A 22,169-nucleotide genomic window follows, 5' to 3' on the forward strand; every position below is an offset into this window, starting at 1 on the left:
CTCATGCGTCAATTATTAATATCGAAATATTTTGCCGCAAAAGTGAGGCTATAACGTATCTTTATCAAAAGAGTGGTCGAAAGCGGCGCTAGCGGCGCTGATTGCTGTCCGCTGTTCTATGGCGTCTGCGCTTATGCGGGCTGGTACATATCAGCGCGTTAAGGCGCTGATTTAACGGTTAATATTAATAATTCGCTCCTCGCATAGTGAGCTCGGACGTGAATGCACAACCACTTGCATCTGTGGACGCCATTCTGTTCAACGCAGCTAAATGAGCGACGGAGAGTGGCCACAACCCCGGGAGCCGGAAGATCGCCAACTTTCGTCGAGCGACGCTCAGCCAACAGCCAGTACTGAAAGCATTTGCCGGCTAGTCGCTTTCGCGCTTACCAGCTGGGATCGCCTTGTTACGAACTGCATGCCGCACTTTCTTCATCCCCATGAGCACCCCTAATGCACGAAACTATGCCATTTCGTCCCTCCTACCGTGATGTGTCTAACTGTATATGTGGCAGAACCGGTTGCTCTCTGTTTACACTTTGTTTCGCCGTCTAGTTTAGAGCGCCGTCGGCGAGGTCTCTTGAACGTTTTCGGCAATACTTATCGGGCGGGGCTGGAGAAAAATGAGAAAAGAAATAGGTTTCATCTCTTTTGCGTTACTCGGTGACGCCAATATAAAGCCTGCGTTCACACAGTGGCCTGTTGCCTTTGAAGCAAATCGAGTGCTGTGTGGCGCTACCCAAAGTGCGTGCTTTTAAATAACAACGTGAGGTATCTCGCTATACCGCAAGTTGTATTTGCTGAACGAGGTTTTGCCTCGTCCACCGCGGGCATTGCGGACCGAATCGAACAAGTGCGGCTTTGCAAAGGTCGTTCGATGGGCTAGCTGCCTTCCGGCGAATACATTAACCTTTTAGTTTCATCCATAATTTCTCGATCCAACTCGCATTCTTACAGATTGTTGGCTGAAAGTCCTGCCTTAGCTTAGTTTCGTTTGCTTTGCGAAGGTGTTAAATCTCCCCCCCCCCCTTTTTTTTTTCTCTCTCACTGCGTGAAGGACTCTAGAAAGCTGGCGCTGGCATGAAAAATAATCTCTCTCCCGGCCATAGATTTCGGTTGGTCGCTCAGCATGTGACCAAATGCATGGTTCTAAAATAGAGCTCAACTTTCGTAACTGCAAATGGGTTTAGGTTCTCTTTCACAATTATTTGCATGTTAGTCATATAACTTAAAGGTTCTTTATTTGTTTCGCGTACTTCTTTAATGAACAAATTTGAATCACATTGCTTTCTGCAATGTACGTTTGACTTGGTATTTATCGAAAATGGGGGATGAACTGACTTCCACATAACGTGATGTATCCCTTGTCATGTTGCTTCTGTGTGTGGCACGTTACGTAGCGGGGCTATCAAGTGCCATAATGAGAACTGTTGCTTGAGAGAACTATTTCGGTGAACCAGATCTAGATGAGCTTGACTGTATGGAATCGTTCTGATCTTGTCCTTTGCCTTTGAGGCTAAATAATTGAACAGAAGTGTTTGTTGCTGTTTGGCACAATGAAAGTTTGCAGCCTGAAACAGAATTTCCAGGCTTGCTTAGTTTTCTTAGCCGGCTGGCGATAGAAAAAGTGGCCTGGCTACTTGACCAAATTTTGGCTATTTTCTAGTTCTCTCGATTTGGACCAAATTATCAATATCCCTTGACGTTGCAGCCACTGCTGTTTGAGTGTTTGATATCAAAACACGATGGTCAACGTGTGTTTAAAGCTCCCAAAATCGAATTCAGCACTTGTAATAAACAAATGGGAACATTCTTAGACACATGCCTAAGTCTCTGAGAAAACGAGAAAAACTGGTTGCATGGGACCTCAATAGGAAGGCCACCTATTGCTGAATGCCTTTTATACATAATAGGAAGTGGACAAGACAATTAAAACTGCTCCGCATTCTTTTCTCATTGGCATCAGCAAATGGATGCCTGAAGAAATGTATGCATCATTTCTTGGGACAAGGCACGAACTGCAACTAAGGAACACTAAAGCTCTTGCTTGGGCTAGTTGTTGCATTCTCGAACCTAGCAGAATTGTGTGAAAAATAAAAAAAGAACTTGCAAAGAAAGGCAAATTTGTGCACATCCTGTGTACTTGCATTTCTTTGTCTGTGCTTTTTTTGCACAGCCCTGCTTTGTGTGCTCCATATGTTGTGACTAAGGACTGTTAAATACTCAGACTTCATTGTCAAGCTAGAAGTAATTGTAACAGTGACAGCAACTGCGATATTGAGCACACTTATGCAATATTCATTTTTAATGTACTGAGGCTGTTACTTACACTCCTTTTAAGGAAAGTCGCTAAAGATGGTTAGAGAGAGTCTCATTTTATTGCGACAGCTGTTGTGAAGCCACATAAGGGTGCCATAGTTGTCTGCCGCCAGTGTGCATAATCGATATAGCAAAAAAAAAAGATACCTAAGATAATTGAACAGAGTTTGAACCTGGGTCCTCACTGTGCCAGCCCAGTATTCTACCACTGAGCCATGCCAGTGCTCGAAAGTCCTCCACACAAAAACAATATGTACAAGCATTATTTCGAGAAATAACTGTATAACTTATACAAATTAAACATAGTAGAAAAGTAAAATAGCAATCTGGAATCACAAAGTGCAAATTCTGTAACCAGGTGTCACACAATATGAATTGCATTATAAGTGAGTTGCTGAATGCTTCCAACCCATTACAAAGAGCTCAGCCATAATTCTTCATCGTCATCAGCCACCGAATAAATTAATGGAGTAGTGGGTACCCTGCAAGTGAACTTGTATTAGTAGTCCAAAGAGTGTTTGCTATGAGAAAGGCGCTCTTCCAGCTTTTGCGGTGACTGTCGCACTTTCCGTGCAGGCCTGGCGGCTTTTCGCAACATCGCCAGAAACTTAGTCATTGTGCATGAGATGATTGCTAAAGCCAAGCATTTATGCTTGACTCTCAGAAATTGTCATTTAAGTGGTCATGCTGCACTGTTTGCAGTTCTGTGGAAAAAACTTTTGTATTTGTTCATTTAAGTAAACATGTCATGGTTGTTTTCATACATACATGGCTACTTCTGGCTTCAGTTGGCAACATTTCTTGGCTAGTTTTTTCAATTTTTTGGATTTGACCTGGCAACCTTGGCCTGAAAGCTACATTTGAACAGTATTTTTCTCTCATTCTGTTATTTAAAGCATAAGTTATTTAAAGGGACACTACAGGCAAACAACTAGCGTGTACCGTTGAAATGAGGTCCCAGAAACCTCATAGCTTGTTTTGCCGTGGAAATTATTAGTTTGAAAGAAAATCATGTTTTTATTGTCTGCATACTGCTAGCACATTACTCGGTGTATTGCCTGACAGCCCGTGCTGCAGTGCAACAGAGCAAGGGGCTTCAGCCCAATGAAAATTAAACTTACATCATTCTCAAGGGTAACGTCAAGAAGCTCTGTATTATATAAATCAGAATGAAATATTCTAGTTGTATTTTATTCCATCTTGTAATGCACTGAAGCATTCTGTTTCATCATGAGCAGTTTGAGTACTTGTGTTGCGTTGTACTAAGGTCATCATACATCATCAGGCTTGTGTTCCAGAATGTCCCATTGATTGTGCGAATCATGTTCTACTTTTACCCTAATTTCTGGATTGCTAAAGCACTGATGCCTGCAATAATGACAGTTTAGACATTTTCCAGCACTGACCATTCATTCTGACATAAATTGTTATTAGCCTTAATGTCCCTTTTAAATTCACAAGATAAGGTCCATGGCTAGATTTCCAACAATTATTTCCTCAGTCTATTTGTGTTCTCCTTTGTCATTGGCTGTGACAAACACATCTGTATGTTCATTCACTAGATGTCTTGGTTTTTGTTCTTTATATAATGTCAACTTGCAGGTATACCTGAACCTGATGGTGGAGATGCTGGCGACAGCGTTGAATATGACGCCCCTGATTTTGACACTAATGATGCCGCCAATGGATCCGATGATGAAAATGGAATCCTTTGTAAAGGTAAGTGGCAAAAACATTAGCTGGTGCTCTTCTAGTTTGCAGATACTATATTGGCATTCAGACATGCCAACATATATTAACAATTCATTGACCTCCTCATGCAGAAAGATGACTCAGCAATATAACTGTTCTTCAAGCTGGTTCGAATTACAGAACATAGGTAATGTTGTGAGTGTGGAAACCCCATTTAAACTATAAATCATAGATGCTAAAGATGACATCTTGTACATTTCTTGCCATAGAAGACATTCTTTTATTGACTAAAAAACATAGATGAAGATGCAACATGACAGGCTTCTCTGTTGAAACAGCCATCTGGATATTGGGGGTGTAGATTTCTAGGTACTTCTGCTGCTCATCATTCGCCAGCCATGGGTGTAGGCAGAAATTCGTTTCGGTAATCTGCACTGATAGGTAGATGTGGTTAAGGGCGAACTCCGGCAATTTTTTCATCATGTCAGGCTAATGCTGCTTTATATGTTCCTGAGACACTCTTGTTATGGGCCCGATAGCTGAAACACGCAACAAATTCCAAAATAGTTCTTAATCAAAACAATATGTTAGTATTAAAACCGAAATCTAGTTGAGTACACTGTCTATGTATGACGTAATACTTTGCTAGAGCTGCAAATCCTGCAAGGCATGTCTGTACCGCCAGCTTGGAGTATGGAAACCGCAAAAAGTCGCAAAGAACAGACGCTCAGTGGATAGGTCAGCATGCCAACAATACTGCACCGTGTCTGTGATGTCGTGTCTCATGCACAAGCTCTGCGGAGCTGTCAAACAATGACAGGTACAATGCAGATGCATTTTGAGGTCAACAAGCGTCGCCGTTCCTCTTCGATGAAGCCGGACAGATTTTCGTATTTGTCTGCAGTGGTTGGCTTAACTCCACCAGATGGCACTACTTGCCCAGGCTGTGCAAATTTGTGCCTGAGCGATTGGCTAAAACGCTTACGCTGTTATGGTGAATATATGGCGGAGTGTGTGCGACGTACAACTCAACACCACTTGTCACCCATTGCTCGCCCACACAAACGGAAAAAGAAATTGCATGCTCAACAAAGGAAGCACCGGCTTAACCCACACAATCATAGCAGACAAGCAGACGCTGCAGTGGCACATCAGTTCCGTCACTTCGATTGCTTGAAAAAATCAATGTCTCTTAGGGTGCTGACACTCGGTGTAAAGTTACTTGCGCCGCATGGCGCACGTGTCTCGCACAAAAGCCGCATTTCGGGTTCACAATCATTGAGCGGTAGGTGGCGTTGTGTGCGCAAGCGTTGATCACCACTATCATCATCATGGTTAGATTGATAGCGCCGGCGGTGACCCTTGGCAGCAGGCCTTGGTGGCGGAACGAGAGAATTGAGCGAGTCTTTCGCTGGTGGCGTTTGGCGCAAACGGTTGTCTCCCGCAGTAGGACCCCGGTGCACAGCACCGCGGGTTGTTTGCCGGGGGCGCTTGTGGTGAGTCAGGCGTTGGCGAGACCGCCTTGTTTGTCATGTTGTTGAGTGTTGTCTAATATTGGGTAAGGATGTCTTAGCGGGTTGATCACGATTGATGTTATAATAATTTGGCTGACGATATCGTCATTCTAAAAGTAGTTAAATAAATGTGTCTTGTTTGGTTCGTTCCGACCACATCTGCTGTGTCTGTTCACTCCAAGAGCATGGTGCTCACCATTTTGAGACCCCACATGTCACATGCATACTGTTAATTCTGTCAAGCGAGGTGGGCGTTTGAAGGCAAGCTATGAAATGCATTTGAAAAATAGCTGCAAAACTCTCAAGCGTGCAATTTGGCATGAATGGAGCAAATGTGCAAATGAACGTACCCAGTGAATGTCATTGAGATCCACTGACCTCGAAAAATCACCAGAGTCGGCCTTTGGCGTCTGTGTATCCCATGGACGAAAAGAAATTTCGGAGAGGGCACATCTTCAGTGTGCCACCCCCGGCAGTTTTACTGCCCACAGCTAACACATTGTTCCGGCTGTAAGCCAGCATGATCAGCCAGTTTACTCGCACCACATTCTCATTGTTATATCACTAATTATCATGCTTTATGTGTAACTAGTGGCCATCAGTACGCATGGAGTTCTGATTTACAATTTAGCCAGATGCTCAAATACAGTCTGGCCACACTGTTCATATTGGATCGTTTGAAGCTATATAATGTCATGATTGTGCGTTAATGAGGTACTAAATTGCACTGTTTTGGTTATTGTAGTTACGTTACTTATTTTTTGTAGCAAGACAACCATTCGGGCTAGTTAGTATTCGTTCATCCTAATGCGAAAAATGGGACACACTTACAAACAGGGACAAAGGAAGAAAAAAACGACGACACTGTCGCACTATTTACTGCCTCTGGAATGCTACTATGGCTTGTATATATTGAAAGGAGGTCAGGAATTCACCGGTGAATAGTAATTGGAAATGCTTCACTGCACAAATTCATACCTGGGCATCATGCACAAAGGCATTCTTGTACAATGAGGCAGTGCCAGAATATAAAATGATATTCCCGTTACTTTCACACTGTACGAAGATTTTGATTTAGTATATCTGTGCAAGAGCTCTAAGCAGCTTAAAATCCCCAATGCTGCTTGTGTTTTAATATGAGTTAATCAATGTTTATTCCATCAAAATTGTGAACATTGGGCCTAGAGCGAAAAGTTTCAAAAGTAGTTTGAGCCCCAACAGACCAAAAAAAAAAAGAGAGAAAGCAACCGAAACATGTGAAGATCCACAGGAAAACATGTACGTGTACTGCTAAGTGACAAAATAGAAGAGAGCAAACATTGCACTCTTAAAGCAAGCAAATCAAAAGTCAAATGTGATTCTAGAGAACAATGAACTGCCATTCAATGACATCAAAGGCTTCATGGTTGAAAACTACTAAGAATCTCTGAGGTCAACATTCATCGAAATAAACAGAAGGAACACTGAGGTGCACTGTCAAGTATGGCACAAGTTTCTTCAAGTAGGTTGTAAACTGGCTTGGGCTCTTATGTATGCCTCCTGGTAGATGTACACTGACACACTAAATGCAGAACTTCTTATCATTCACCACCAACAAGCTCTTTCGGCCACTTGTGATTGCTGCAGTGGAAATGGTGGAGGGGGACGAGGAGCTTCGCGAGTTCGGGGAGGAAATGGACGAGGGCCCACGGATCAAGCACACGTGCCCCGACTGCCCGTTCGAGACATACGTGGGCTCCAGCCTTGCGCGGCACCGTCGCATGCATGCCCGCCGGCCACTGTCGTGCCATCTCTGCGATGCACACTACCTCGACCAGACGTCCCTTGCGAGACACCTGCGGACTCACGAAGGTGGCCAAGAGGCGCTGTTTCCCTGTCCCGAGTGCGGCACTCACTTCACTCGCCGAGACACCCTTGAGCAGCACATGATAATGCACTCACAGCCTGAAAAACCTTTCAAATGTTCCATCTGCCAGGAATCCTTCATGACGTGAGTGGGAAATTTGTGCTCATTTCCTCACCTTCACTGCGTGTTTGTTGTTGTCGAATGCCCCTGTTATGTTCACAGTAAGACAAGTGTTGCCTTAGGGAGCTTTCATTACCAGTGCTCTGCCTAAACTGAGCCCACCCTGCATAGTAACTGAAAGTTTCCCAACTTCACATACCGTATATACTCGCATAATGATCGCACTTTTTTTTTCGGAAAATCGGCTCCAACTTCGGGATGCAATCATTACGAGGGGTAAATTTTTCGTGAAAAAATATTTTGAGCACCGGAAACGCAAAAAAGTTGTTAATGAGAATTTTTACGGTAGCTGTCATGAAAATAACCAAAAATAAAAGTAAATAAAGGCTTACCTTTGTAATAAAATGCACGCATTACGCAGGAGCTACATGCATGGCACACTGCCCTTTTATTTTTTACCTCTCTGACCCCCTAATGTTCATTCAGACTCCGAAGCATCACTGGCGTCAGTGTCGCCGCCGCACAATTCCCTGTCAGAACCGGCAGTGTCTTCACTGAGGCTCTTCGATTTTCGACTTCTGGCTACCCGTGGGCTGCCAGAGCCAGCCAGAGAGCGCTCGTTTTTCTCGGGCTGCTCCGTCCCCCCCGCGGCGCACTTCCGGTTGGCGTTCGTTTTGCTCGGGTTGGACGTTCTGGCGACCCGAGAGGAGCACGAGGGTCGCCAGATGCTTCCAGGACTGTCCCACAGAGGGTCATCTTCCGTTCCGTCGAGCGCGTTGGAAATGCCACCGACAGTCCATTCCGCCGCATGAAGCGTGTCGTCCAGCCGGAACTGGCGCGGAAGTCCTTTGTGACTATTCCCAGCCTCCGGGAAACTGAGCACGCCTGTGTCTGTATCATGTCTAATGATACTGCATAACCGTCCTTGCGCATGTCCTTCACGTATTCAAGGACTACCTTTTCAATGTCAGGGAACTTGCGAGATTTGGGTCCGCGGAAAGCCCATTGCGTGCTGTTAGTAGCCATGAGCATGTTGCACTTAAAATCGGATATCGGATCTGGATTTTGTCGACGCCGAAATGTCTGCCGGCAGCACGGTTGCCGTGCTCTAATGCGTAGTCAAGTGCCTTCAGCTTGAACGCGGCAGTAAAGCTTGCATACCGCCCCACGGTGAAATGGCGCTTCAACAGACGATCACAAAGCACACCAAAAAAAAAAATGTGGTTTCAGGTAAAAAAAAAACATTTCTGCGGGATGAACACAGGTCGACCAACAGGCGGCCGCCGCTGTAACAGTGTGGGATGTCAAAACAAACATGGCGGCTGACGGAGCGAAGCGCTCCATGGAGTGAAGCCACCGCTTTTTTTTTCTTCTTTGCATCAGTTATGGAGGTTGTGGGTACGTCACACACGTCAAAACAGTTTCTTTCATCTAAATAAGGAATGCTTTTATTTAAATAAGTAAATTTACAGCATTAGCATAGCGATGTCCGCTTTCAGATCACAGAAACAATGATAGGCGCGTTTAGCTAGACGTGGCACATGACATGTCGATGCGGCAAGTTCAGGGTGCGATTATTACGCGGGGAAAAAAAAAAAAAGTCGAATTTAGACCACAAAGTTTAGGGGTGCAATCATTATGCGAGTGCGATCATTACGCGAGTAAATACGGTAGTTGTCCTTGATTGCCTTTCTCTTGCCTTGGAGCCAGCTTTTTATTTCGTGGCTCCGGCGATTTTATTGCAGTGTCTAAGTAATGGACATACTGTACTACCGAGGTGCTTCTCTCACGTGTCTGGTGGTAGACATGCTCAGCACACCTGAAAATGATGTTATATAAGCCATAGAGCAGAAAAATGATACGGAAGTAAACCAAGTAGTACTACTTCATGTGGCATATTTGGATGTTCAAGTTAGGGAGGCATAAAGCATGCTGGTCTTGTGATTGTGGAGAACGCAAATGGTGAAGGTGAATAGCTAGAATAAGCTGCTAAATTGTGGTCACCCTATGCCACAGAATAAGGTCCTTAGAGCTGTAAAAAAGTGACACTTGTAATGTTGATGAATTCAAACGCCATTGCACTCAAACCTCATGATCACAAAGTTGCATCTTTACAAAAATATGTTCATTATATCTGAAAATTAGTTATAACAGTGTGTACCAACTTTATCTATTGCAAGACTGTTCTCCATTTACTTCACTATAACTGATATATTGTTATATCGGTGTTTGTTATTATATTTAGGTTTGTGTGTAGCTAGCAGGTGCTGTTGATTCGTGGCTGTTCATTTTGTGGCATCATATCCTCAAGGCTGTCATAACAGTAACAGCTGTGATATGGACAAAATGAAGAAAATGTAATGAGCTACCAACCCACCAGTTGCTGGGAATATCAGCAGCCCAGCCCAGCTCTGTGATGACTGAAGGGGGCCATAAGCATTGATTTTATTTCTCTGAAGAGCGTCGGTGACAGTACAAAGCAACTAGTGGAATTGTTCGCAATGGCAGGTACAGTGACTGCTCATTGTTCGCTTAATTTAGAATGAAAGCTGTTCATCAGTTACAATAAATAATGCCAGAACATATAAAAAACAACCAGAGTTTGCAAAAAATATTTTCATAAAACATATTTGATATGAATATTAGTTCATTTTAATATGTCTCAAAACAATTTGACTGAAATTTGATTTCTATATATCACATAATATTATAAAAAGAAATGGGCATATTTGTCATTACCCAACTAACCTGCAAAATATATTTATAACCTGAAAACATACACGAGTACCTGCAGAAGGTACAAAGTTTTTCCTGTTTAATTTTGCAAGCCATAGAAGCCGCTGCTCCTTGTCAACAGGAAAACAATAACTTGAAGAATTCAATGTAACTTGAAGAAAACAAGGTAACTTGAAGAACTTCGCGTCTGGTGATGCACATGGCATGTTTCTTTCGACAGCAGTTTCCTTTTTCTGTAGTTGTTACTGCACCCAAAAACAGTGCAGTGGTTCCCTGATAACTCTTGGCCGTCATAGCAATGAAGAAAAACAAAATCCACAGGTTGGCTTTATACCTGGTAGGTTGCTCGATAACGCCACGCATACCAGCAACGACACACATACTCCAAGCCGTGGCTCGCAAGCCAGAGAGGAGAAATGCATTGGTTGCCAGACAGGACCTCCTCGCCCGATGCAAAGGTCTATTAGAGAACTATTCTAATGACGTATTAATATTTTTTGTCATTGCTATTCGATTTGTATTTGAATAGTGAATTTTAGAACTTCACTATTTGCTCTTTTAAAATTTAAAAAATTTTAGAACATCACTTTTTTAAAGTTCACTATTTGCTCACCCTTAATAACCAATTCTAAGTCTGCGAGTGCTCTTGCGTTCTTCCCGTATTGCAGTCTGGTCACTCGAGTCACAAAAATGAACCCACACAATGAACTTGTCGAACGGTTTCGAGAACCAGATTGGATTTGTGATGGCTGATTTGGCTGGCAGACTCCCTTTTCCTGTGCTTTATTTTGCAGCTACAAGGAGATGCAGGCCCACAAATCAGGACACGGGCGCAAGGCTCCCTATGTCTGTGAGGTATGCGGCAAGGGCTACCTGCAGCTGAGCACCCTAGTCGAGCACCGCTTCAGCCATGAGGAAGAGCGACGGTTCCCGTGTGAGCTGTGTGGCAAACGCTTTTTCTCCTCCATGGCCCTGAAACGCCATGGCCGTGTGCACACCGGCGAGCGCCCATTTCGATGCCTTACCTGCGGCCTGAATTTCGCCATCAGGTGAGGCTTCTTTCACCATCAGCAAGCGGTTTCCCTACAGTGAACCTTATGCCACTCGGTGATTCGTGGCATTCGTAACTCTGCAAACAGTTACCTAATCAGTGGTGGCCTACTCAGCAGGAAATGTCTAGCAGGTATGTGCCACGAAAATTTGAGCACCATTGGCTTACTAAAACCAAAAGGATATAGTTAATGAACAATAAACAGTAAAATATAAATGAGTAGATAAATAAGTATATAACCTATGCACTTCAGTTCTGGGTCTTGCGATTCTATGTGGTGGTACTTTCATGGAGCGTATGCTAAACTAAAAAAAATTTTAAATGAATGTGTTAATAACTAAATGAAGTACAGTGAAACCCTGTTAATACATACCTGACGGGGACAGCGACATAACTATGCACTAAACATACTATGCATAAACCGCCATATACAAATTCGTATCTTCTGACATGCGCCATCGCCGCCAACAAAGGAATAAATTCATTGCCACAAGAAGTATTGCGTAAAGAGCCCACTGCAAAGCCATTTCTTTCATTTCGCCAAAGTGCAGAAAGTATTCTGTCACTCTCGCACAATCGTCGGATCGCACGCGGTGGTGAAGCCAAGGCGCATTTGAAACTACTGCGGGGTCCGAGATACGCAGTATGATACAGTTGTTCTACGGTCTGCTTCTAAGTGAAAACTGGTGCAGTTTTTTTTCTTTTAGTGCCATAGGGTCGCAGAGAGCCAAGTCGTTTACTGCATGGCTAGTTGCATGCATCGCTTGGCCTACTCTGCGCACACCGTGACTGCCGATCCGCTTGCAGTAGAGTATACCCACTCTGCTTCGAACCACGCACAGATGCGGCGAGTAGCCTGTTGGGTTAATGTGGGGATGACAAGCTTTCTGCAAGTGATGCGCTGTTCGCATCTAGAAGTCCTGGCAATGAGCAGAGGAACGTTTGGTCTGTCGCTGAACGAAAATATGCATTGTGGCTATAACAGCATTATGCTTGCTATACAGTGTGAGTGTTGGCATAGGTTTCTCTGTACCCGTGACCCGCAATGCTAAACTTTGCTACAGCGAGCTGCTTGTGTTTTTGTGAATAGGTGTACACTGAACAACGAACCGGAAGCGATCGGTGGCCCAGCGCGTTTAGGTAGTCACCTACTAAAAGCGTGCAGTATGGTTAAAGTGGCGCTACAACACACGTGTGCAAGAGTAGATAGCTGAAGATGCTTACTGTGATAAGGCTTTTTGTCGGCGATAAGTCAAACCGGCACATTTGTTGGTGGTCGCCACCTCGCCTTCGTTTTTTTCCCTATAATTACCCACTAAGTCATTGCTGCAATCGCGGGGAAGTCGGAGTCGAAGTCAGAATCAGAACTGATTGGCGGATCTCTGCACTTATCAACATGACGGAAAATCGTTCGCGGCACACTGTGGAATCTGAAAGTTCAACCGGGCAGTAAAATTTTTTGGTGTAGAATGTTATCGCAGTACGCAGTTCATACGCTCTAACTGGTAGGAATAAGTTGAACACTACGGCTTAAACAGTCCGCGAATGCATCGGTCTCTATAAGACTAGGTCGAGGATTTTTCGCCACTACGTTTTAACCATTAGTACACCTAAAGTTGGCCTATACTAATGAAGTTTGACTAATTGAATTAATAAACAAAAATGCACTTCTAGCTCATGCATACTGAGGTGAAAGTGCTTTAAGGGAGCATACACTAAAATAATCTTGTGCTTTTCTGTATCATTGGTATAAATTATGTGTCACCCCTGTGCTGTGTGCTAGTCCACTTAGCTGGTTGTCCTCCTTCACATGGCAGTATGGCTCACAAACTTTTTGTCAAACTGTGAGGGTCTGCATAACTGTTACCCTAATACAATATTTACCAATTGAAACACTGTTAACACTGTTCCATTTATGCAAGGAGTGCACGAATGCTCGAAATTTCGAATATTTTTAGAGTATTGTTTGTTATTCGATTTGCACTGGAATATTACTTTTAAAACTATTTGAACTTCATGGAGACAGGAAATTTAAATACTGTTTCTTCTGATTTTTATTATGCTTAACCCCATTACTTTTTCGCATTGCGGCTAAGCTGCCTTTCAGGTTATGCTACAGTTGTCAGTGTATTGACTCAAGAAAACGCTGGTTCCTACATGTATGTGATGTCGTATTTGACCTAAAGTTCAGACAGGAACTCTGAAAAAATCGCACAGTGAAAATTCTTAGCATCTGAAATTTCAGTTATGAGGCAGATGTGGAACTTCAGACTCAAAGAGTGAACCCCCTTGTATACCATATCAGTTGGGCTTGCACAGAAGTTTAAAGAGGAGGAGAGACTGAGGAAATAGCATTCTTTCCCTTCACACGTAGAGTGTTGTCAGCAACACTCTGGTTGCACCAAATCATGTGCATAAATACAGTTCATTCTCTACATTTCCTCATTCTTGATGGAGAATGAAGCACCTCGAAGCACCTCGGCAGTGCTTTATCAATCTAAACAAAAGAAACACTTTCGTGTTGATATCTTAAGTATATGCTTAGGAATCCTCTGCAACTTATTTTTTTTACTGTTTTGTTTCGAAGTATTCGATTCGATTCGCACTTCAATATTCAGATTCACTTTGCAACACAAAACATTGCTATTCACACAGCTCAAGTTTATGCAGCACTTTTAATACGATTTCTGTTAACATTCAAAACTTGCCAATATGGAGTTCATGGGACAAAAACAAAAAAAATGTCCGATTCAACCAAATGCGAAGTTATTGAAAGTATCCAGAAAGTAGTAAGCAAGTGTCGACTGCAACAATGCATTTTCATTTTTTTGATAAATACGTAAATCCAGCACTTATAGCTGTGTACAAGCCACAATTTTCGTCATTTGCTAGTTCACAGTGTGACCAGGCTCAATACCCTTCTGTCTTCAGCCGCAGTGCTCTCTAACCTCTGGCTGTTCTTGCGTTCTGCCAACACCAACATCACCACCACATGCGGCGACAGTTTTCTTGCCAGCAAAGTGGCTGGCAAATGATTGTGCGTATATATCAAAACAGAGCAGAGTGGATTAGGGAACAAAACAGGGTTAAGGATATCATAGTTGAAATCAAGAAGAGGAAATAGACATGGGCCGGGCATGTAGCACGTAGACAGGATAACCGCTGGTCATTAAGGGTAACTAACTGGATTCCTAGAGAAGGCAAGCGGGTAGTGGGAGACAGAAGGTTAGGTGGGCAGATGATATTAAGAAGTTTGCGGGTGTATAAATTGGCAGCAGCAAGCACAGGACCGAGTTGACTGGCGGAACATGAGAGAGGCTTTTGTCCTGCAGTGGACGTAGTCAGGCTGATGATAATGATGATGATGATGACATATCAATTATGCAATCTTTATGCCAGCATGCGTACTATGGCTGAAGCTCTTCGTCTACTACACATTTCCACAATGTCTCAGCTTTATAATATAGCACACGCATCGCCCCAGGTCGGAACAAAGCTACTGAATGCTGCATCCACTGTGAACAAAGGCGTGGTTTCTAAAGACATGATCATAGTAACCATACAGTCCTGAAGGCACGTGTGCGGCATACGTCCAAAGTTGAAATTAGGCTACTGAGCACCCATCTGCTGCTGAATAAACTTGGCTCGCTAATGCACAATCATGGATGATGAGTACACAGTTGCAAAGACATGTGGAAGAAACAAAACTACTGCTTGTTGCAGTTTTGAGTCCAGTCACTATGAGCATGATCGTAGATAAAACCCTTGCATTTCATGGATGGTGAGTAAAATCGAATTGAAACGACTTTGCTGCAGCCACTCAATCCTTGGTTGCCAACAATGCAATTGTGGATGGCAATCAAACCTTTCCGAAGACCCGTGGCCATTCAGTTGTTTGCAAACACCATTTTTGCTTCTATGTATCGTGCATTTGAAGCACTGTGTACTTGGTGCACATGAAAGATTGTCCAAATCAACTAGGTCGCGGCCAAATATATTTAGGTCAACAAGTGCTTGAGGCCATTAGAAAATACATAGCTTGCTGACGAAATTACACAGCTCAATTATCAAATTTTATGAATCAATAGGGGAAGGGGTGTCAAATGAACGAGCTTATACTGTAATGAGATTTTTTTGTGAAAGAGCAAATAATAAGTTTGAGGTAGTAGGCAAATACAAAGCAAATAGAGATTTGGTCGAATAATTTTAAATCTAATAGTACATATCGGGTATTATTTTGGGAAATTAGCATTTTTCCCATGACTTGACTAACTTGTGCATTATTTTCAAAAATTGGAGCAAGGCATGTGTGAATGTCATTTCTTTCATTTTAAGTGAAATGGAAATAACTTTGAATAGTAGTAAGTTTTGTATAGCAGTGGTATGAGACAGCACATCGAGATTTAAAAATTAAAATTCTTAAAGCAAATGAGCATTTATAACACTTTTTCAAGAGTAAAAAAAAAATTAATTAAGATGGAGAAAATATTTGCTTTTAACGTTAAAGTGAGTCTTTACGGCAGTGCGGATTTCTTCTGGATGGGTGGTTTCACGGCCTAGCTCCTCTATTCTGCTGTGAAATTATCTTTGTAGGAAAGTTTTGTATGTCCAACTGTACATATTTGGGACATTCGTTCATTTCGAATACTTCAAAATTTTAAATAATCTAAATTTATGTCGAAGGGAATTCATATAGTGTAATACTTGTATGAATATCCGAATATACGCTCATCTCTAGATTTTGCTGATTGACGTCCAAGCACTTGTGAAGCTATGCGTGAAATGAAAAACAAAAAAAGAAGACCAAGCACTTCTTATCGTTTCAGAACTTCCTTATGTAGTTTATCTGTGTTTGATTTACGAGCCACAAAAGTTTGCACACATCTGCAGACATCTTTTTTTTAGTAAAGGTAGTTGTGGTAGTTTTGGTCAAATTTTTATTGCACCTAAATAAGAGTGCACCGGTACAAAAACTGAAAAACAACCCAAGCTCATCTAGCATGTGGTGGAAGCTGCAGTGTCCCAAGGGATCCCCGCCAAACTCCGCTACATAGCAGTAGGGCTTCTTTGCTTTAATGTGTACTGTAAGTGGAGTTAGGCATCCGGTTTCACACTTCTGAGCACCGGGAAGCTTCGGTTTTTATGTAAGTTCTTGTACATTAGCTCGTCTGCACATCAAATTGATGCGAAGAACTGGACAGCATCTCTCCACCATCTCAGCGACAATGAATCCGCTACATGCGAGAGCATGCTCGAGAGCGTGCAGTCTGAGGTGGGCGGTGTCGCACATGAACAAAGTGTTTTGGTCAAAAGAACAGTGGAGGAAACTTATGAAGCTAGAAGGTGGAGTGTTGAAGATGGACTGGCCTGATGAGACATCAACAATTCGTGAACCACGCGTGTTGGATTTCAAGCGCCAGTGCCCTCAAAACATCAAAGGAAGCAGCCTGCCACATTCCACTGAACACACCTTCAAGAGACAGAACCATGACAGTGTCATCGCGCCACGAACTGTAAGCATTGTGCAAACTCGAATTCTTTGTTTATGTTGTCGTGTATGCATGAGACACTGCATTCTTGCTACTTGTTCTCTTTCCGCTCGAAGAGGTGTTCTTGTGCAGTGCCAGTTATTTTGTCCCTTTTTTGCTGCCCTCGACTCTGACTGTTTCCGTAAGCCTGCTCCCTGAATCGAATTATAGCCTAAGGTTCTGACCTACACAGGGCCCACCTCCTTGCCCACAAGCGCACGCACACGGGGGAACGACCCTTTCCGTGCCCCTCGGAAACATGTCCGCAGGCATTCAGCACTTCATCGGCCGCCAAGCGGCACTTCCTCAACATCCATTCCAAGGATTCGCAGAAGAATGGTGGGTAAACCTGCTTCTCTCTGTGGCAAACCACTGTTTCTCGCAGGGCATGCCCAGAAGTCATAACCACAATGTGTCCTCACTGAAGAAACACTGCTTTGAAAAGTGCTAGCTTAGAGGGACACTAAAGAAAAAAAAAAATATTTTTCTCGCATTAGTAGATTACTCCTTCACATTGCCATAGAGCCCATGCTTTCTGCAAAAAAGACTCTTGTTAAGTGAGAAAACACGCAAAAAGAAAATATAGGTGGCGATGCTGTATTGAAGTTACTGCGCAATTTGCCGTGATGTCACAGCTTTTGACCGCATCTAGCTGGGCCTAGGTAGTTTCTGATCTGTAAAAACGAAGTACAGTGCGCATTGATTCAAATGTGACATCAAATTTTTTTTGTATAACGACTGGTATTTTCAATTGCTTGAGATAAACGCATCATGTTACGGCGGACCTGATCTCTAAAGATGATGTTGGCTCTGATGTATTTAATTGAATCAGAATTATGCCGATATGGCTGGAATTGAAGATTGTGTTTTTTTCAATCCGCGAGTTCTGTACATTGTCTTGTAAGGGAACCACAGAATTAACATACCAAGTGCTGGGAAATTTCCTTGAGCAAACGTGGCCAAAATGTGAAAAAATACTTTGAAATTCCTGATATCCTTATAGGAAATATAGGTGGGAAATTTGAGAGTAAAACTTTTGACATTGATTTTCTGATCTATTGTATGCCAGTAGTAGCAAAATTAATGAAATTAGAGTTTTCAGAATATAATTAATATACAAGTGATATGATCAGAGGCATATGCACACTGACGATTTCAAAGATATATATCAAATGCGGTATACTCACTGTAAATAGAACTGCTGCTTAAACAGGGCAACTGCCTCTAACATGATTAGTTTCCTACTTGTTGTTTGCAGCCTTATTCATCTCTCAAAAACAGAACTCCTGGAACATATTTTCACGGTCTATTCTGGTATTGTTTAGTGAGAGTCGATGGTAGTCTACAATACCTGGTTAAAAAACTCACTATTTTATATTGCCGAGTATTGATTTATTTTGAGTGTTCAAGGAGTAGCAACACATATTGTAGCAGACATAATTGAAAGAGGACAGTAAAGTGAGAATCGCTACAAGTGGCTCTTCTGGGTGAAAGCCCTGGTGCTATATTAGTGTTCAATATTTCTGGAGTAAATGCATAGGGGAAACAGATTTTCAGTCTTTCATCATAGGCAGGATTTCAACTTGGAAAAAATATATCTTCTGGTTCAGTTTGTGTTCATGATCACCATCAGTGTGCTCAGATTTGATGCGAGTTTAGCTCAAGTTCAGGAAAATAAAGATGTGTACCAACTCAGCTCAACATTTGTGTGCATCTGGTGTTGTACTCTTACGGTATATGAAAACACTGAAAGCAGTTTCTCATCTACAAGCTCCTTTCGAGTTGGCCTTCATTTTTTAATCACGTTATACGTAGTTTAACTTGCCCCTTTCCTTTAAAAATAGGAGTTCACGCAAACGTTTGTATTTCAGTTCTTTCACAAATGAAACATTCAGTATTCAACTGATTTTTTGGAAATTATTTTTGTGCAGGAAACTATTACCTATTTGAAAATTACATTCAGTATTTGGCAAGCTGTTTGGAAATGATCTTTCTTCAAAAGGCATTCGGTTCAGTTAGAAAACTTGGTTGTTCAAAGACTCTAGAAATGATACATCAGTTATTCTTCGTTCTATCAGCCGTTGCCTGCAACAGGAATTTGGAGGAATCGATGCCGAATGTAAATTCTGCTACGCGGTATGAATTGAAGCAGTTTCTTGTGGGCAGTGTGCCACTTTAAATATTATGCTGTAACGAAACAGTGCACAACAGCTGGCTATTATTGCTATGCATTTTGGGTGAAACTGCAAGCTTTGCTAGTGTGAACGCCATGCATTTTCATGAGGTAAAAAGCTTTTGCTGTGTAAGCCATTAACATTATGAGGTTGTAGGTCTGGTGATGCTCTAAATATTTAAATCTTTTGTACCCTACCAGCAAAAAACCGAGGACAGCAGGCATCTGGTGGTGATGGTGAAGGTAAGAATTTTATTTCAGGTTGTTTTATTTTTTTACTTACTATGGTTACACTCATCAGTTAGTTATGAACTCCTCGATGCTCTATTAGAGCATAATATTTTTGCTGTTGATCCACCACGATAGTCGAGTGGTTGAGGTGCTCGACTGCTGGCCCAGAGGTCACTGTAATGGATCCCGGTCACGGCAGCCGCATTTTTTTATAAAGGCAGAAGTGCTTGGGGCTCAAGTATTCAGATTTAGGTGCATGTTAAAAGAACCCCACGGTTGGAGCAGATAGGCACACAACTACTATGCCAAAGTCAACCCTTGTGTGTCATGTGAGAAAGTCAAACGTTAGGAAGCACGAAAGTCTTGGAGTCATGACAGGCACGAGAAGGCATGCAAGATTTATATCTTCCTGCCAGACAAAAATAAAGCAGTGATGATTTAAAAAGACCAGCTTATATGAAATTTCACTTTGGGTACATTTGTTGTGAGCGAGTAGTATGTAAGACTTGCGTGATTCTGGCAAAGCTGCCAGGCTGGTACTTCCGTGTTTTTTTTTTTTTTTTTTTCAAATAGCCTCTCCATAGAATCTATCTAAGCATCTAAACAAGTTTCATAGATCATTATGACATAGTTTCAGGCACATATTGCCTCTAGGATGTTTCAGTGTGCCTCTTATCTCAGAGGTCATGCCAAAGAGCTGAACATTTTCGGTGATGCATCTCTTTTGACAAACAGTAATTGTAGAGTTTCCAGTCTTTTTCTTTTTTTGCCTGCTTCACTAGCAGAAATGGCTCTTTTCATAAGAATTTTGTGATGCTTCCTCCCAGTTTTCACACAGCCTCCTTTGTATTTACACAATATGGAAGAAACTAGGCTTTCTACACAATAATAAGTTTTGTTGCAGTTAACCATTACCAGGCAGTGCCTCTGGAAACCACATGTATCACAGTGGTGGAGGAAAGATGAGAAAACCAATAGAACGATGCTGCTGAGCGAAAAAAAAAAAAAACAAGTGACAATGGGTGAAATACTGATAAGCAATATTGGAATACTGGTCAATTCCAGTGCTGGTAACTTGAGAGATATATATACCTGCAGTGTCCTGAAGAGGTTTCATTTTATGCCATGTCTAAACATGAACCATACATGTAAAGCTCTTTCTTATTTTTGATCAGGTACTGACGGAGCAGGCGAAACAGATAAGCCAGCGGTGCAGGTACAACACATTTGCAAGCAGTGCGGAGCCAGCTTTCAGTCCCGAGCGGGCCTGGCAGGCCATGAACGGGCGCACATTGTGTTGCGGCCGTTCTCGTGCCCCGTATGTCCGCGCTCTTTTGCAAGTACAGGTGCAGCTTCCAGACACCTCCGCAAGACCCACAACACGACGGCTACAGCCATTCGACAGTCAGTGGTGCGCTACGAGCCAGTGGGACCGGCTCTGTCTTCGGCTTAGCGATCGTAACAGGAGTGGCTGTAAGGAAAAGACTGTGTGTTTGCATGTGAGAAAGAGCTTTTCTTTAGTGTGTGGGAAAGTCTGTATGAATTTGTAGGCGTTTGTTGAATGAAGGTTTGGTGGCTGGAGAAACCTGTGGTGTGCAATTTGGCTGTTGTAAACCAGAGGTATTTCTGGGGCCATGTCAGGAGACTAAAGTGAATCAATAATATGCCCGCATTTTGTTGAGTTAGTGCTCTGGACTGAATGCCTGCTTGAAATTGTAGCTATATTAAAAAATTTTACTCAGTAAGCTATATAAAAAACCTATCATGTAGGGGTACCTAAACTGATGAAAAGGCAAACAGAAATGTCATACCAGTCACTTTGATTAAAGATGGAGGACAGCCTCATAATTAAGAAACTTGTGACTAGCTGCAGTGGTTACAGTGCTCAGCTGCTGACATTAAAGACATGGGTTCGATCCGAGCCGAAGGCAGCCAGATTTTTAGAGGCAACTTAGTAGAGGCCCATGTGCCTGTCGGTTAAGGTGCAGTTCAAAGAAACTGAGGCAGTCGAAAATTTCTGGAGGCTTCCACTACGTCAAGTCTTATAATGTTCTCATAGTTCGGATACATAAAACTTATGACTTTTTACACAGAATGTTTAAGGAGATGCTGATACAAACATTTTCAGCTGTCACCATTTTATTTTTATTTTTTTTTCCCCATCATATGAAAGGACAAGCCCTCAAGAGCCTATAAATGGTAAATGTGAGTGCACCCAACATGTTCGTGAAAGCTAGTTTTGCTTCCTACTGTACCCTGATGTGACGACATGTTATGGGCTTCTCATCGAGTGCTCGTGCAAAATATTGTGGCAATTTCCCGGCTGCCATTTTAAGGCTACCGCGGTGCTGTTGGCAACACGCAAGTGGCCGTTTTGTATATTATGGTACCCGACAACATCACAACTAGCCAGAATGGTGCATCAGCAGAATCAATATGGTAGCCTGACATCATGCTAGTGTCAATGTCAGTAGTGCCATGCGAAAATTTACTTTAATGTCAAAAATAATGTCAAAAGAAAGCATCACACTTGCTCAGAGCTGTCTCGGAATATTGGACATTTATATGGCAGAGTAAACTCAGCTTTGAGAATTGGTGTGAGTATCTCTTTGAGACTTCACATTGTGCCCCTGAGCTGAAAAATTCCAATGTGCTATTAATACGCAAGACAGGAGTCGTAGAAGACTTTAAAGAGACCGACAACTGGCCAGAATGAGTGATTAGATCTTTGTAGAAATGAAAGAACGATGAACTATAGCGACCTGTTTCGGCATCCTCTTCCTCTTGCGAGCAGGATTTGTATTTTTAAATCGTGTTTAAAAGTAACAAAACACTGGTACGCCACACAGCCTTGCGGAAGAGCCTTGAAGCTGGATTATGAAGTTGATTACTTTGATTTACGTAGTCACATGGTCTGATGCTGTCGTGCTCACTGTAAGTAGTCTCCAAAATTCACATT

General features: G+C 42.5%; 1 protein-coding gene across 1 annotated transcript; it reads left to right on the forward strand.

Annotated features, from left to right (window-relative positions):
• Nucleotides 1–136: 136 nt before the first annotated feature.
• Nucleotides 137–20,795, forward strand: LOC119171974 (uncharacterized). Its single transcript, XM_037422894.2, has 7 exons — nt 137–350; nt 3,922–4,038; nt 7,152–7,515; nt 11,022–11,276; nt 17,000–17,145; nt 19,181–19,222; nt 20,386–20,795. Exons 1-7 carry the CDS (start codon nt 272–274, stop codon nt 20,661–20,663), a joined length of 1,281 nt encoding a protein of 426 aa, XP_037278791.2. The 5' UTR covers nt 137–271; the 3' UTR covers nt 20,664–20,795.
• The last annotated feature ends 1,374 nt before the right edge of the window (nt 20,796–22,169 follow it).

The sequence above is a fragment of the Rhipicephalus microplus genome, chromosome 4 (genome assembly GCF_043290135.1).
Source record: "Rhipicephalus microplus isolate Deutch F79 chromosome 4, USDA_Rmic, whole genome shotgun sequence".
NCBI lineage: Eukaryota > Metazoa > Arthropoda > Arachnida > Ixodida > Ixodidae > Rhipicephalus > Rhipicephalus microplus.

What these genes read in the sequence shown, in the direction of transcription:
- LOC119171974 (XM_037422894.2), top strand. Translation starts at nt 272, where the DNA reads ATGAGCGACGGAGAGTGGCCACAACCCCGGGAGCCGGAAGATCGCCAA. An exon ending in CGACGCTCAGCCAACAGCCA is followed by an intron (nt 351 to 3,921) that starts GTACTGAAAGCA and finishes GTCAACTTGCAG; the next exon opens with GTATACCTGAACCTGATGGT. An exon ending in CAAGGATTCGCAGAAGAATG is followed by an intron (nt 17,146 to 19,180) that starts GTGGGTAAACCT and finishes GTACCCTACCAG; the next exon opens with CAAAAAACCGAGGACAGCAG.